Source organism: Anser anser (genome assembly GCF_964211835.1).
Source record: "Anser anser genome assembly, chromosome: Z".
NCBI lineage: Eukaryota > Metazoa > Chordata > Aves > Anseriformes > Anatidae > Anser > Anser anser.
In genome coordinates, this window is record NC_139723.1 from 24,224,003 (window position 1) to 24,239,789 (window position 15,787).

Sequence of the window (15,787 nt, forward strand, 5' to 3'; positions counted from 1 at the left end):
GTACAAATATTAGTTAACATTTACTAAAAACAAAAATTACAGCCCATCTCTGGTAGTAATGATAATTGTTTTCATCTGGAACAACAACACCAAAAAAATCAGACAGATTTCAATGATCATTACTTTTATTTCCTTTCAGTTTGGTTGTTTGCAGGCATATCTGGTTATACAAAAAGCTTAAAAACATTCTGCAGATTGCTTTATGCTGTCATACAGATTGCTGGTGTACCACTGCCAGTCACCTGCATTTCCATTTACCTTACATTCCTCTGTTTAGCTGCTTTATTTTATCTGGGTTTAAAATAGGTCTGAAATTCATTTTGTGTGAAGATGCATAGCCTGTTTCAAACTATTTCTTTTTTGTTTTGATTGCAATTAAAAATCATTGATATTTTATTTAGTAGAGATCTGTCTAGTGTTCAGTTCCAATAAAGAAACAAAAATCAATTCACTTACCTGTAAAGTCCAGGATAAATGTTTTCAGAGATCTTGCTCTTTCCTAATACTTTAATAACTAAAAAATTGCTAGAACACTATAAAATTACAGTGTGCACATTACAAACATGAATTCCCCAAATTAAAAACAAAATGACATTACCTGTAAGGCCTCCTGTTTATTATAGAATTCATTATCATCTGGTGGCTTAATGAGGTAGCAATGGTTACAACATTTTTTGAGTTCCATCATAATGTTCAGAAAGCCAGAGGTACTGCCTTTTGAACCTTTACTGAGGGCTTTATAATTCCTTGTTAAAATCCACCTATGATGTGAGACATACAGTGTAAATAACCAGATGTGGAGGCAAGACAAGCTCTCAAAATATAAACTAAAAAAAAAAAAGCAGCTCCTAGTAAAAATGTACAAATGTGTCAAACAACAGAAGCGAAATAAACAGAGATTAGACCAATAAACCTTTGCTTCAGAGAACTTCCTTGTTGTGAAATCCTAAAAAGGTGCTTGATTTTTACTCTTTTGCCCCAAATTCAAACTGCACTATGAAAAATATTAAACCAGTAATTTACATGTAGACATATCATTAAAACATTGAAATTTAAAAAAATTTGTTACTTGTAATATTGTTTCTGCAGTGCACTCATTTCCATCCTCAGAATTTGCTCAACTTTTGCAGGTAAGGACTTTTCTACATCTTTTTTAACTCTTCTCAGCAAAAACGGTTCAAGCTCTTTGTGAAGACTTGCATAACCATACTCTCTTCCTTTGCCATGCTCCTCTTCAAAATCTTCCCAGGAGGAAAATCTACAATATAAAAGAAAATAAGTGTAAAATAGTGACAGAGTGAATGACTGAAAGAAGTAGTATTTAAGAACAATGCTAACACAATTACAAAAAAAAAAAAAAAGTATAAACATTCCAAATGGATTTCTTCCCCCTCCTCTGTTTAATTTAACCAATTTCTGAATTTTGATCTTTCAAGAAATTCCAAATACTTTGTCTGTAAATAGAAGAATGGAACTTCCCAAACACTTTTACAGAATTAAATTTAAAAATAAACTACTAAATAAAAGACCACAGTGGCCTTGATTGCAAGACAATTGAACATTGGTTGGCATTTACAAGATGTCTGATAGGAATGTGAGTTCTAACACTAGCTCTCATTTAACCTAGGTACAAACAGAGGTCAATAAAAAATCAGATCAATACAGGAAGCTCACTGTATTTAAAACAAATGGGAAAAATAGCCACCTGACTGAAATACAGGGTATCAGGCAGCTTGGTACAAACTTGCTTTCATTAACAGTACTAACACAGACAAGAAGATACCCCTAAACTGATCCTATTTCCCCATAGTAAAGCTATACAATTTTCCTCTTACGTTAAGAGTAAGCCTTTTTTTTTTTCTGGGCTCTTACCAGTACACCTCAATCCATCATTCTTGTGGACTACTATAATGGTAAAGTAACTACTACTGGGGTTATTCAGCAACAGGACCAGCAACAGGACCATACATCTACATTGCACAGAATATTTAAACTATCTTACAGTATTATTGTCTACCTTTATTGATTCTCAAATCACTACACTATTTCATATTAATAAACTGAACAAAAATATTTACAAGAACAATGCAAAACTCTTCCTTACTTTTCTGGCATGATGAAGTGCAACAAAGACCAAAGTTCTTTGAGGGAGTTTTGCAGAGGAGTTCCAGTAATAAGAAGTCGATGGTTAGACTTGAAGTCTATTAAAGTCTTGTACAGAAGAGAGTCATCATTTTTTAAACGATGAGCTTCGTCAACCCCTATGAACGCCCAATTCAGACCGCCAAGGAATGACTTAAAGAAATGGACAAACAGGTGAACATTACACAGATAAACAGAGTACGTAATTTCTCGCATCTTATAACCAGGATATAAATACCATCATTTTCTTTTTTTTATTATTTTAATAAAATACGGACAGGTATATGTCTTTAGTACTAACCATTGCTTTTATATTAGCCAGGTTCAAAGAAAGCATGTGCAAACATCCCAAGAAAGTATAAATCAAGTTAAAAGATGAAAAAAGGGAGCACAGTCTGATCCACATTAATTTTCATAACAGAAAAAAACAAACAAACAAATAAACAAACAAAAAACTACCAACCACAGAAGCTATTGACCTGTTCTTCCCAAACAAATCAAGTCAAAATGTTCTTCTCATTGTCCTATAAAAATTTCCATATACTCTTAGAAGGACTAACAATAACTCTGTGTACTACTGTCCTGGACACAGTAGTAATACACTACTGTATGCATAATAATGAAGAAAAGTCTTGGATTTCAAAATTTTGTTTCAAAGATGTTTGGGTAATGGGCTGGGTTCTTTTTCAGCTCTTTGATGATACAAGGAAAGTACAGCTCCTGATGGAAGGAGATCATTACAGTAATGAGAAGCTCAAGCAAACTAGAAGCGTTACCTGCTTGATGAAATGGAAAAAGGCTCATCACACATACAGAAAGGCAAGAAGTGCTTGAAAAATATACACTGTCCAAAAGTAAAATCCATCACACTCCACATCCATTTAATGACTGAGAACCCAAACATGTGCAAGTCTAGCAAGAGTTCTACACTGGACAAATGGTTTCATCTCCCTGAAAAAGCTAGTGGAATTACCTTATCCTTCAGCAGAATTTCATATGTTGTCAGAAGTATGTTAAACTTTAGTCGTTTGGTCTGTGGATGCATCCATTCATGAGTTCTTATCTACAAAAACAATTAAGTAAACATAAGCTAGAGAAAAAAAATCATATCAATCAATGAGACATAAGCACTACAGCAATATAAATGTTTAAAGATGTTCAATAATCTGATCACAAAACAGAAGCACAACACACAAACAGAACTTCCACAAGACTGAACTTCAAAGCTAAGCACTCCAAACCACTTTGTTAGCCTCTGAATAAACAGCAGAGAATTTGTACAAAGCAGTTTTTGCTTTAATAAATAAGATTACTAACATTGAGAAGACAGATTAAGAAAAAAAAAACAAAAAACAAGAACCTTTCAGAAAATAAATTAAGATTGTGGTTGGCTTGCATACATATTAGTTTTTATTTTATCCGCATAAATATATGGAAGAAGACAATTTGTTTTCAATGACTACATTTTTAATCCTGTTTATTATTAAGAAGGATGGAAATCTTTCATGAACATTTATATAGGATCATAACCTGACCTTTCAATTGCATCTTAAGTGTTTCAGCAACTATTCACTCACTTCTAACCAAAATATTGGAAATTAGTGGAGGACAGGAATATGAAATGAATGTGGTTTACAAATAACCTTTTCTAATGATGAAGGGAAATACTCACCATATTTCTGCTGGTTATATCTCCTAAGTAAACTACAGCATTCATCTGAGGAGCCCAAGTTTGAATCTCTCTTTGCCAAGATGTCAAAGTAGAAAGTGGCACAACCAGCAGGAAAGGCCCATACAGTTGATGTTCATGAAACAGGTAGTTCAGAAAAGAAATTGTTTGTATTGTTTTACCCAGACCCATTTCATCTGCAAGAATACAACTATTGCCTCTAAAAAAAACAACAAAAAACACACAAACAAAAAAGAATGAGGAAGAGGGGGATGAAGAGAGAGGAAGGGAATGGACAAGAAGACATTATTATCTTGAATACAGAAACTACTTGTACAAGTTTTCAAGATTTTGCAACTATACATCTTGAGAAGTTTATGCAGATACTATTTCCTTAAATTTACAAAATTAACAAAAAGCCTGGAAGTATTCTTAAGGGGCCTATCTTATAAGTGTAACACTAACGTTGGCATTTCAGAAGATTTTGCTTTGATTCTTTCAGTTTTGTAGTCTTAGTTATTTTTTCCGATTGATTTTTAAAAATATGACTTTCTCCCACACAGAAAGTAAAAGCAAAACAACAGCAGAGCTTAACTGTTTTTTGAAACCAACCATGTAATTAGCTTTAGTAGCTTTAGTATTTCTTTGAGCAAAAACAGTCCTTTCGGGACTCTACTTTCAGCTTACTGTAGTAAGACATCTAGCCTCAATAAATATAGAAAAAAAAATAACGAAGTTTTTATGAATCTTTAGAATTTACAAACAAACTATACTTACTTGCACCACGAATGAGCAAGCCAATTCAATCCATTTAACTGATAATCTCTTAACTCCAAACTTTCCTGTCCTCCAATGTAAGATGGCTGCTTCTTTAGTGCAACAAATCTTGGTCTCTGTTTTAGAACCTGTCGAAAGCAAACTGAGCATCAGTTTTACTACTGACTGCAGTTACCAGAATGGCTTTCTATAGAAAATGTAGCAGTAGGCATCCGTGGGGTCACCAAGTCGTCTTCATCCACCACCAAACACTAGGCCATGTGAAAATGAGTAATTTGAAAAAAAAAAAAAAAAAATCAATTTGCAAGCTAAAATCAGTTTGATTGGTCATCTGAATTCAACAATGGGAATTATGTTAACCCACTGTTCACTAAGTTTACCTTTCAAACAAACTAAAATACTAAACAAGCCATTTGAATGCCAGTAAAAAAGCAGGGGATTAATAACTATGAAAAGCCATTCTTAGTAGTAGATGTTTGACACACACATTGCTATGTATCTATCATTACTACTGTTCTCAAACAACCTTCAAGAACATTTTGTAATATGTAAAATACTCTTGATGCATAAGAGACTTTCACTTTTTTCTTTTTTTTACCACTATACAGTTGTTTGGTTTGAACAAGGATGGCAGAGAAAACTGAAATGGCAGAAGTGAGAAAAAAATTGTCGATCATGACAAAGACAGTTTACTTGGTGAAGGAAAGAAAAAACAAAATATAAAAGAAATATAAATATAAAAGAGCAACAACAACTACAACAAAAAAACAACCAATCACACATGACCTCCAACCAACAGACCCATTAAGTCTCCAAGCAATGGCCACCATGGAACTTCTGATTTTTTCCCCTCAGTTTTAATGATGAGCATGACATTACATGCCACTCTTTGACCAGTTTGGGTCACCTGTTCCATCTTGACTATGTATGTTCCCTTTCAAACACTTGCCCACCCCTAGCCTGCTTCTGGGTGGAGAAGGGGGAAAGGAGGGCACAGCGAAAAACAAAGAAGACCTGAACACTGTGCAAGCACTGTTCAGCAACAGACCAAACAATTGTACCTTTTCTACGTTAGGAAGAATTTCTTTACTGTGAGATTGGTCAAACACTGAAACAGGTTTCCCAGCAAGGCGGGACCTACATCTTTGTAGACGTCTTCCAACTAAACTATTCTATTCCAACTTTATCACAGCCAGAGCCAGTACAACTTATTATAAATCCATTGCAATTACATACTCACCTTGCAGTCCTTAAAAGGAGTGGTTTTGGATTGATTTCTGCTAAAATACTCATCAATGCATGTCTGAAACTTTTTGGCAATGAGAGCACCATCTTCCCAGCTACATTCTGAATAAGGTAGACCCTGCCATTTGCAATAGTAGTCTGGATAACCAGCTGCAGACTTTTGATTTGAATGAGCTGTAGAAATGTATTAAGAGATACCAAATTAATATTTTACTTCTGTATTTTAAGAATACACTCATTTTAGGTGATAAGACAACATAAATTAGCTTCACAGCACAACTTCTCTTTACCCAAAATTTTGTTTTGAATTAAAAAATAAGTTAGTAACATTCCACATTTTTAACTACAAATGCAACACACGAGCAATGAGCATAAAATATTCTCAAAATATTCTCTGCTTTCTGTCTGCAGGTTTGTAACATACCAATTATTCTTTCCACTATCTGATACTGTTTATGTAGATCATCTGTAAGCTCCTGCTGGCAGTTATAATATTCCACGTCTTCTGGAGAAGCATTTTTCAGCCTGCAATAGGAATTTATTTACAGCACTTATTACATTGTGTGGTTCTAAAACTAAGAAAATCTAGCAACAATAAACCTCTGAGTGTAACCCTCACAGGAATACTGCTTGGAGCATTTCTTTGAAAGGGGCTACAGCTCAGACATTCCTACTACAGAAGTGTTGCATCTGGCTTAGGTGCCTCAACATTAATGACCGAGGATGGTTGTCGAAAGACACTATTACAATCACAATCTGATAATTCAGAATACCTGTTCTCAGCAAGTAGTATACTTTATAGGGTATTTTCAAGGAACAGTATTGAGGGTAGCTTATTCTGTAAGAATCCATCTCACTCGAGGTTGCTGAAAATCCCACCAGTGTTTGTTAAATATATTAAGCATTGTAATAAATTGAATACTAGAAAGATGACACAGAAATGTATGGACTTCTTCAATTCTTGGTTCTCAGGCTTGAACAAAGATTCAAGCCAAGAAAATTAAATTCTTAAAAACAATATGAAATGGCTAAGACACCAAGAAAACTTTAATCTATCTCTAAGGCAAGAAACATACATAACTGAAAAAAGTTCAATAACAAATTCATTATTATTATTAAATACTACCCATCTTGTTAAAACTTAATTTATAACAGATACATTAAAATCAAGTTCAGATTATCTTATGGGATCATGTTAAGGAGGCTTCAGCTTTCAAAGTTTTTGTCTTCCTGTTGTACATACACTTGAAACCTTGCCCTCATAAAGAGGTAACAAGTCTCAGAAGCATAACTGTTACAAAACAATTGTTATGAAACAGCCACGTTGTTACAAAATATACAACATAGAAGTCCTCATAAAAATATTCACCATCGTTTTGTTTCCTGATCTTTTTTCTTGTAGTTGTCCAGTTTCTTCATTCCTTTAACATTTTGTTGCTTCAGTGTTTCCTCAGTTTCCCAAGTGTTATGGATGTGTGACCAGCCTTTCCATTTAATAAGATACTGTATTTCTCCTGGCTCCTTTGACTTTTCGAACCCAGCGTTTGGGTCGCCATCTGCCTCGACTGCATAGATGGTGGTTGCGGCACCAGTGGCTGAAAAAGAAACCATACCAGAATCCTTAATTAAGCGTGCACTGTCGTAAATTAACCAGTAAGACAGCAATTACTGATACTTTTATATAAGCATGTAACTGGACTAATATCTACAGTTCTCATGTTATTACATTTATTTGAACAATTATGTAGATATGTTAATACATGCACAGTAGTCGAAGAGAATCACAAAAAGCAATCCAAACTTCTGTATCTAATCTATGACATCTAATCATTTCTCATGAGAATTTTCTTTGAATTCCTACTTAAATCAAACTGATTGCCAGGGAATGCTTCACTAACACTGCTTGTTGTCTTCTCTGTTACATTATTCTCATCACTGAGCCTATAAAAGGCAACTGAGACATCAGTAATCATAGCTTCTGATGCTATGAATCTATTTCTCCCTAAATGTGTTCTACTCCATTTTCTGGCTTTGGAATCTTACCTGGGAAAATTATTAAGTACAGTCTGTATCACAACTGAACCATCCTAGCAGCCGGAAACAGGCTCATTTCTGTGAGGACAGCCAAGTAAGCAAATGAGCCCGGCAAGCTGCAGTGACCAGATAAAGCAACAGAGTGGCAACAACAATATAAAGCACAAGCAGCAATAGCATGTGGGCAGGTAGAATATAAGAAGCTTAGTCCAGAAGACTTTGAACACAGCAGCAACACTATGCACTCCTGGCATTGAGGCAGGATATTCTAGAACTCAGGACTGCATGGGAGAAGAAAGTTGAGAGGAAAGTGCAAGCTCTGAGACGGGTCAGAAATTTAGTGACTGGGTATAACCAATGGAGAAAAGAAGCTCTGAAGTGCAAGGGGACCATTTTATATATTTTTATTTATTTATTTACGTATATAGATAATTAGAAATCTGTTTTGCAGCCTCAAACTCAAAGCAGAACTGCTGGACAATACATGACAGCAACTGATGGAAATACAACATGCCTACTACCCTTCATAAAAATACATCTAGAACTTCACATGCAAGTGAACCATTTAAATTCTATATCTATTTTGTAGTGATTCCATGTATTGCACTGTATTGAGACAATTTGTACAGCAATAACTGAAATCACAGTCTCACTGTTTCATCCTTCCCAACAGCCTTTCAGAGCTCAGGCTTACCGGTCAGCAGACTTGTCTATCTTGTCTGCTTTCTCCACTACAGTAAATACAATTTATACAAATCAATTACCACTGAACTGTGCAAACAGTGGTGTAAAAATATGATACATATTTATACAATATGAAGCTCTCTTCTGATTACTTATTTTTCCTTCTACTTAGACTTTCTTCTACATTTTACTTTGAAATGCTTAGAAGAGGCTTTAAAAAGGAACATCTTTATGAATATAAGAAACAAAAGATGACAACTTTCCGGTATTTTAAAATGATTGCTGTTTTTAAACATCAGAGACTTACAGCTAAGAATGCTAAAGTTGCACCACAAAGCACTCCAGTATCTTAAGAACACTGTTAAAAAGTACCTCCTTTTCGGCCAATTCGACTATCCATAAACTTTTCTATAGTTTCAAATTCATCTTCTTCAGTTTGTGGGACATCTTCTCCACAAACTTCCAGCAAATCATCAGAATCTGTCTTGGTTTCTTCAGCTTCTTTGTAACTAATGTTGACTGTTGCCTGGCGACGAGATCCTCTCTTATCATAATCCTCCTCATCATCATCCTCCTCCTCCTCAGATGAATCAAGTTGCCTCTTTTTCTGTCCTGCACTCTTTTTCCCACTTTTTGGCTTAATTCTTGAAGACAGTAAGATACAACACAACAATGGCGTATCAAATTGGACAACCAAAAGTCTTCTGTGATACTTTCTGAATATGTGTTTCTTGAATGCCCAGTTACAACACTTTTAGTTACAGCAGACAGTTACAACACTTTTAGTTACAGCAGACAGGAAAAGGCATTCAGTAAAAAAGTACTGGTATTAGTAATATCTTTGGTAGCTTTAAAAAATATAATTTTAAAATATATGTTAATGATTTCATTTGCGTATGTATTAGCAGTACAATACTTAACTGCTTGTTAGACATAGTACCAGAGTATAAAGGACTTCTAACCTGCTTGGAGGTTTCCGGCTTTTGACCTTGTTTTTTGGCTCATAGTCTGATTCACTTTCGTCACAACTGCTATTATCCCTGTCTTCCTCTGATTCAGAATCAGAACCAGTTCCCGATATGGATCCTGACTCTGACATTTGCCAGTCTTCGCTGTAAAATTGAAAGACAAAAGAATAATTCAGTTTGTGTTTTTTTTTAATCAGATATTCAACCATAGTTATCTATTGTAATTCAAGCATTCCTCACAGAAATAAAACAGCCATTTTAGCCGATGGACAGAAAGTTGTAAAAATTATTGTCATGAATGATAAACAAAAATGCCCAATGGCTTCGAAGGGAATTGAACTAAGTCCTCCATTATCAAGAAGTAGGGGTAAAATTCAAAACTACAAAAATCTGGATTTCTACACACATTTCAGCTTGAAGTAACGAGTTAAGAATGATATTAAGAAACCAAAGAACTTAATAAGTCTAACTAGAAAGATACATGTTTATCGGAACTTACACATGCTCAAATCATAAAACCTTGTCACGTACATTCTGGAGAGTCCTGTATTTTCTAATACCTATGTTCCCTGTGTCTCATGTGAATAATGAGCAGCTTCGGCACAAAAAAACAAAAGATAATGCAGAAAAAGATTTGAGAAACATGCCAAAATATTTGAACTGCAGCACCTGTGAGAGGCACTAGCTCCCAAAAGCTCCCGCTGAGTTCCTAAATCAGAGCTTCACAACCAGACAGCATACTATGAATAAGTCACTTGTGACTCTGAGCAGCAGAATCTCCTTGCCCCTGCTTAGCTGTGATCAACTTTGCAAGAGAAGATAATGAACAGTACATTTTCTCAGACTCTAACTGAATATAGGCAAATTAATCTCAATATCTTCATGGAGAAGAAAAAAAAAATGGTGTGCATTGTTGAAAGGTTGCTAAATCTAATATCAGGTTTAGGTTTCTTTGACCAAGGTGTACCAAGCAGTACTGATGTTTATCAAAGTTGGAATATAACCAAAAAATTCTCATCCGTAAAATTCCAGTAAGGAAGCCTAGGAACCAGTGCTTTGACCTCTCTCTCACTTAAATATGCATTAGGTCCTGGCAGAAATTACAGTCCCATTGTTCTGGTCATCCAAGACTTACATATGTAAGCATATGGTACAGATGGTGCATGCGCAATGGCAAGAAATCATGACTTATACTTTTTCTGCAAGCATTAAGTTAAAAAAAAAAAAAAGAGAGAGAGAGAGAGGGAGAGAGAGAAGTCCAAAACATACATCTATTTGGAAATACAGACCACAGATATAAAGCACAATCCTCTTAGGCTTGATCATGTACCAAGTTACATATTGAGAAATCTCTGATCTGCATATCATATAGCAACTGCAGACATACTTGTTCAGGAGAATTGTAGAACAAAATTAAAGCATTGGGTATATGAGGTGATTTGGTTATTGGTTCCTAAACTTAAATATGCTTCTTGTAACGGAGGATGTTATTAGGTGCAATCAAATTTTTAAGTAGCAGAAGACTATGAATAACAACTCATCATTAGAAAAGTACTGTTTTGCATAGGTTTTTTGCCCTTTTTTTTCCAACTACCATTTCATGAAGACAATATAGCAGCAACCCTGGGAAGTGCAATGATTCATTAATTGTGAGAAGAAGAATGATAGAACAGTTCCATTTCTACACAGCATTCACAAAAAACACAGGTCACTACGCCTATTCACTTCTCATTGCTATGTGACATACTATAATGCTTCTCACAAATTTTTGATCTACCACTTAACTGATCTAACAGAACAATTTCAATGAAACTTTGTTTTCCAGTTAATAAAGCTAATTACTGTCAGAATTATAACAACTTTTGAACTTTTCAGAGGAAAAACAAATAAGAAAAAGTTGGCACTGACTAGGAGATTCCATCTTTAATTTTATGAGACAACCTAAGGAGTTTCCAATTTCTACAAAAACTTTTAAGGAGGGCCTTAAACTCAAAAATATGTTGCAACAAATTATTTTAAAAATAAAAGCACTAATGAATGTTTTTGAACAATGCTGCAGACACTTTTGCTCAGAAATGAATATGATATAGATATTTATTTAAAAGTTTTTTTTTTTTTAATATTCCAAAATGTCAATCAAAATTGAGAAACACGAGAACAAGATGAATTAGAAAGAAAACTTAAGCATTTTCAGTGTGGAAAATAAGGTATCAGTTATGAGTATACATCACTGTGACAAACAATTATGTGATATTACTTATGAAAATATCTTACTCTTTATGTTTTTTCTTCTTGGTTTCACTGGATGAGTCATCGGCAGAATCTTCACTACTGGATGACTCCTGCAGATGAAGAAAAAAATATACTATTCATTACAATGACAAGAATGAAATACTTATAGTATTCAGCTCCCACATTCAAATTGACATCATATTGTTCATGTTTTACTCTCTTCATCCCCCAAAGGGACTAATATAGAAGACTAAGACAAGGACTGCTGTTGTTTTAGTATCTAACCATCTATGAATATATTGTGCCAGCAGAGCTCTACAGAACATCACGAAGAAAAGTCTTAAAAATAACTATTATGCCTACATAAAATAAAGCGATGGCTTCAGATGCTCCAAGTTAATCAATATGATGGTTCTACCAAAAAATAATAAAACCTCCTAACCTTTCAGAGCTCTCCCACCTTCTATAATCTTTCACATTTAAACACCAGTTTAAGAAAATTTTGAGAATATTATGTTTGTTCTTCTCTCTACTCTCAGAAAAAGAAAAAAAAAGAATCTTCTCAAAACTAGATTTTCCAAAAAAACAATTCATAGGGACAAAGTTTAAATCATTTTTATCCTGAAAAACATCTTTCAGAAAGAGACACTTAGAAACAGCTGTAAATTAATGTTTTATTGATGTGAGATTATGTTAACAATGAGTAGCTAAACCAGACAAAAGCAGATCTAGCCAAGTAAGTGTGACCAGTGTAGTATTTCCAATGAAGGAGAAAAATCTGATTTGTAAGTACCATTTCACTGTCACTAGCCTCCTTAGAAGATATTCCTACTGCACAAAGTCAAGTTTAGCCAATGGCTTAGGTATTAAAATATCTAGAATTCAGGTGTGGTTCTTAGAATACAAGAATTATTTTGTAGTAACTGTACAAAAATATGTAGTTTTATATTCCATACCGACTTTTTGAAAAACATAGCAGGTACCTTTCCACAGAAAGAACAGTTGAACAATCCTCTATCATTTTTAATTATCTTTAAGAAATGCAATAGGCCAAAAACACAATGAAAGGCAGTACAGTGTGGCTTGAAAATTTTGTCCATACATCACAGAATATCTACCTGAAGATATTCATAAATCTAGGCTGCTATAATTTTGGCATAACTCATCTGAAGACAAGTAACTAGAACTATTTTTTACCTTTCCTTATAAAAAGGTCAGTTATTTGAACATTACTTTTACAGACTAAGACTATAACACGCACTTACAGAATACAGCTTGGCTCTAAAAAATTGTAATCTATCATATGAGGCAACAGAACAGTCATGTTTACATGGTAAAGTAAACTAATGTATATTATTCACCTCTTCAGAAACACTGTCTGATGATACTGCCTTTTGTTGTTGCTGTTGCTTCTTGAGCACTGCTGATCTCTGTACAGCAAGTATACTTGGACTGGACTTCCAAAACTGAGTAGGAATTGAGATGTAAGTCAGTTAAACATACTGAAACTCAAGATTATGACTAATTATTATGACTAATCTCAATTTCATCAATACTATTTATATCACAACAAAATACTGCACACACTAATAATAATGGATATCATTTTAAAGCAGTGAGATTTCCTGAAAACAGAAAATTATGTAAGAATTTTTGAGACAGTTCTTTCACTAAGTTTAACAATAGTTGTGTAGGCATTGTTAATGTAAAACTTTTATAAAGAAAATTTTTAAGCTGATCCAGATAAACCTGTTCAGACTATTTACCTAATATGTTTTTGTTTCATATGGGAATAGTGAAATACATTAACAAAAGTATAAAAGACAATCCATAACAGTCTTTGAGTTTTATACAATGATTACATTATTGCCTTTCATATCTATAATACTATATATATATATAATATAATACTATAATAACATATTACTATAAAATATATTATACTATACTATAATACATAGAGAGAGAGAGAGAGCGAGAGAGAGAGAGAGAGAGAGAGAGAGCGCGCATATATATATGGGTGTTTATCACCTAAACAAATCCATACAACAGAGGAGAGTGCAGGTAATTTTGGCCCACTTGATTTAGGAGGGCAAAACATCACTTTTTCCTAAACTTAGTGAACTTTCTGATACAAAAAGCAAGCTGTATGTAAGCTTGAATTTTTTGTATGACTATTTATTGATACAAGGAAACTAAGTATTACTGAAACAATGTAAAAATAGAATTTCAGAAACAGCAACATTTCATCTGACTGCCTTTGGTAAGGTTCAAGTAAGTTAGTGCTTCTGCATAACAAAATTTATGTAGGCATCTAACTCAAAATACCTACACAAGTGAGAATTTAAGAACATCAGTTCAAGTACTTGTCATGAGAAACTGAGACAAATATTTAAGACAGCTGCAGTACATGCAATTAATAACCAATTAAATTAAAATCTAAACACTTTTCATTTTAAAAGAAAATCTCTTTGAAACAAGAACAATGTTTTTTTCCCCATAAAGACTTCATTTGTATGTTTTGTTTTACCTCAGTTCCATCAACTTTTGGTGGTTTAGCTTGTACTTGTTTCTTCTCTCTAGATGTGTCGGACTCCGATTCTGATTGGCTGCCTGACTCTGAACCAGAGTCAGAGTCACTGCTCCCTGACTGGCTGCTACTTCCATCGCTACTGCTTCCAGAGCTTGAACCAGATCCAGAACCTGATGCTGACCCAGAATCATCATCTGATCGACTGCAATTAGAAGACAGTGGGATATTACAAAATGGCTAAGGTATCTAAAACAAGTTACTTTGGCTTCACCTACAAACCAACTATTACATTAGACCAGATACATGGGTAGCACACAAAAATATTGAGTTGATTAAATAAGATGAGATGAATAAAGGTCAAAATAAATAAGAAACAAGAATTCAGAGTTTAATCAGATACTTTTTCTGAAACCTAAAAAAGCAAGGATTAAAACAAGAATATTCTGATTAACATGGAGAGTCAAGCAAGAGAAATAAAGGTGATACAAATGTTTCTCACCTACTCACACTTTCCACCCCCACATCCAAAAATGCTTGTTTAGATCTACCATATTATATATATATATACACCTTTTGACAGTAAGTATACTTCACACGTCTTTACCTGTCCAACTAAAATATAAAGAACTCTTGATTTTTTATAGATCAGCAGCCTCCCCTATTTATTTATTTATTCAAACGAGAGCACATCTCTTTAAAACAAATGCTACAATCTTATTTTGTTAAAAATAACAACAGTAAAATTCCCTATGCGGCCAAACCTGAATTTGTCACTGATTATAAGACTTGTGCTGAGGCACTTTCCTTATTTTTGAGCCTCCAAATTACTCCACCTAATTTTTCCACCTGCACTTTACACCAGATTTAACATACTTTGAAATCACAATATTTCAATGTTTATTTTATGACTATTCCAAAATATAAAAACATTTTTTAAACAACTTCATAAAGGTGCCAAGCTAAAATTTTAATCATGTTAATACTACTGTATTTCAAAGATATCATGAGGAAAAATATTGTAATCATGCCACCACAGAGAAAATTATTTCATATTATTTACACATTGACTGCAAGCATTGGAAAAGCACAGTAATGACATTGACAAAATCCAGAAATGATAAAAGCTGGTATCAAGATCTACCCCTACCTCTGTCAGCACAATTCACCTGGCTGACAGTCAGCTGGGGATGGGTATACCTCAAAAAGCCATCTGCATCTACCTGCTTTGAAACAAAGAGAAAGAAACAAACCATGGTGAAGCTTCCTGGTTCTGAAGAGGGGGTTGGATATGGAGAAACCCAATGCTTCTGGCCTTCCTCACACTTGTGGAAGAGAAAACTGTGAAGCAACAAAGCTGCTCCCAAACGTCCCTTTTCTATCATAGAAAGTGGATTTCCAGGATGGTGCTTTAATTCTAACCTGACCTGCAAAATTAAGCAAGGCTGCCTCTACAGAAGATGAACAGAGTTTAAACTGTTTACCAGAAATTAAGGGCAGTCCACC

At 34.2% G+C, this 15,787-nt stretch overlaps 1 protein-coding gene and 1 long non-coding RNA gene across 4 annotated transcripts in view; one reads left to right on the forward strand and one right to left on the reverse strand.

Moving 5' to 3' along the window:
• LOC310890139 overlaps positions 1-15,787 on the forward strand; it is a 764,802-nt gene that overhangs the window by 270,593 nt on the left and 478,422 nt on the right. The gene's annotated exons all lie outside the window — the stretch shown is intronic.
• CHD1 (chromodomain helicase DNA binding protein 1) overlaps positions 1-15,787 on the reverse strand; it is a 55,006-nt gene that overhangs the window by 21,430 nt on the left and 17,789 nt on the right. For both annotated transcript variants that reach the window (XM_083816513.1, XM_083816512.1), the window contains exons 3-16: positions 14,282-14,486; positions 13,113-13,217; positions 11,794-11,861; positions 9,514-9,663; positions 8,924-9,195; positions 7,203-7,428; positions 6,258-6,358; positions 5,829-6,007; positions 4,589-4,716; positions 3,815-4,031; positions 3,116-3,205; positions 2,105-2,295; positions 1,070-1,258; positions 599-761 (exon numbers count right to left, since the gene is read on the reverse strand). In XM_083816513.1, coding sequence (XP_083672639.1) covers positions 599-761; positions 1,070-1,258; positions 2,105-2,295; positions 3,116-3,205; positions 3,815-4,031; positions 4,589-4,716; positions 5,829-6,007; positions 6,258-6,358; positions 7,203-7,428; positions 8,924-9,195; positions 9,514-9,663; positions 11,794-11,861; positions 13,113-13,217; positions 14,282-14,486 — 2,284 coding nt within the window. The remainder of the gene's footprint in view (positions 1-598; positions 762-1,069; positions 1,259-2,104; positions 2,296-3,115; positions 3,206-3,814; positions 4,032-4,588; positions 4,717-5,828; positions 6,008-6,257; positions 6,359-7,202; positions 7,429-8,923; positions 9,196-9,513; positions 9,664-11,793; positions 11,862-13,112; positions 13,218-14,281; positions 14,487-15,787) is intronic.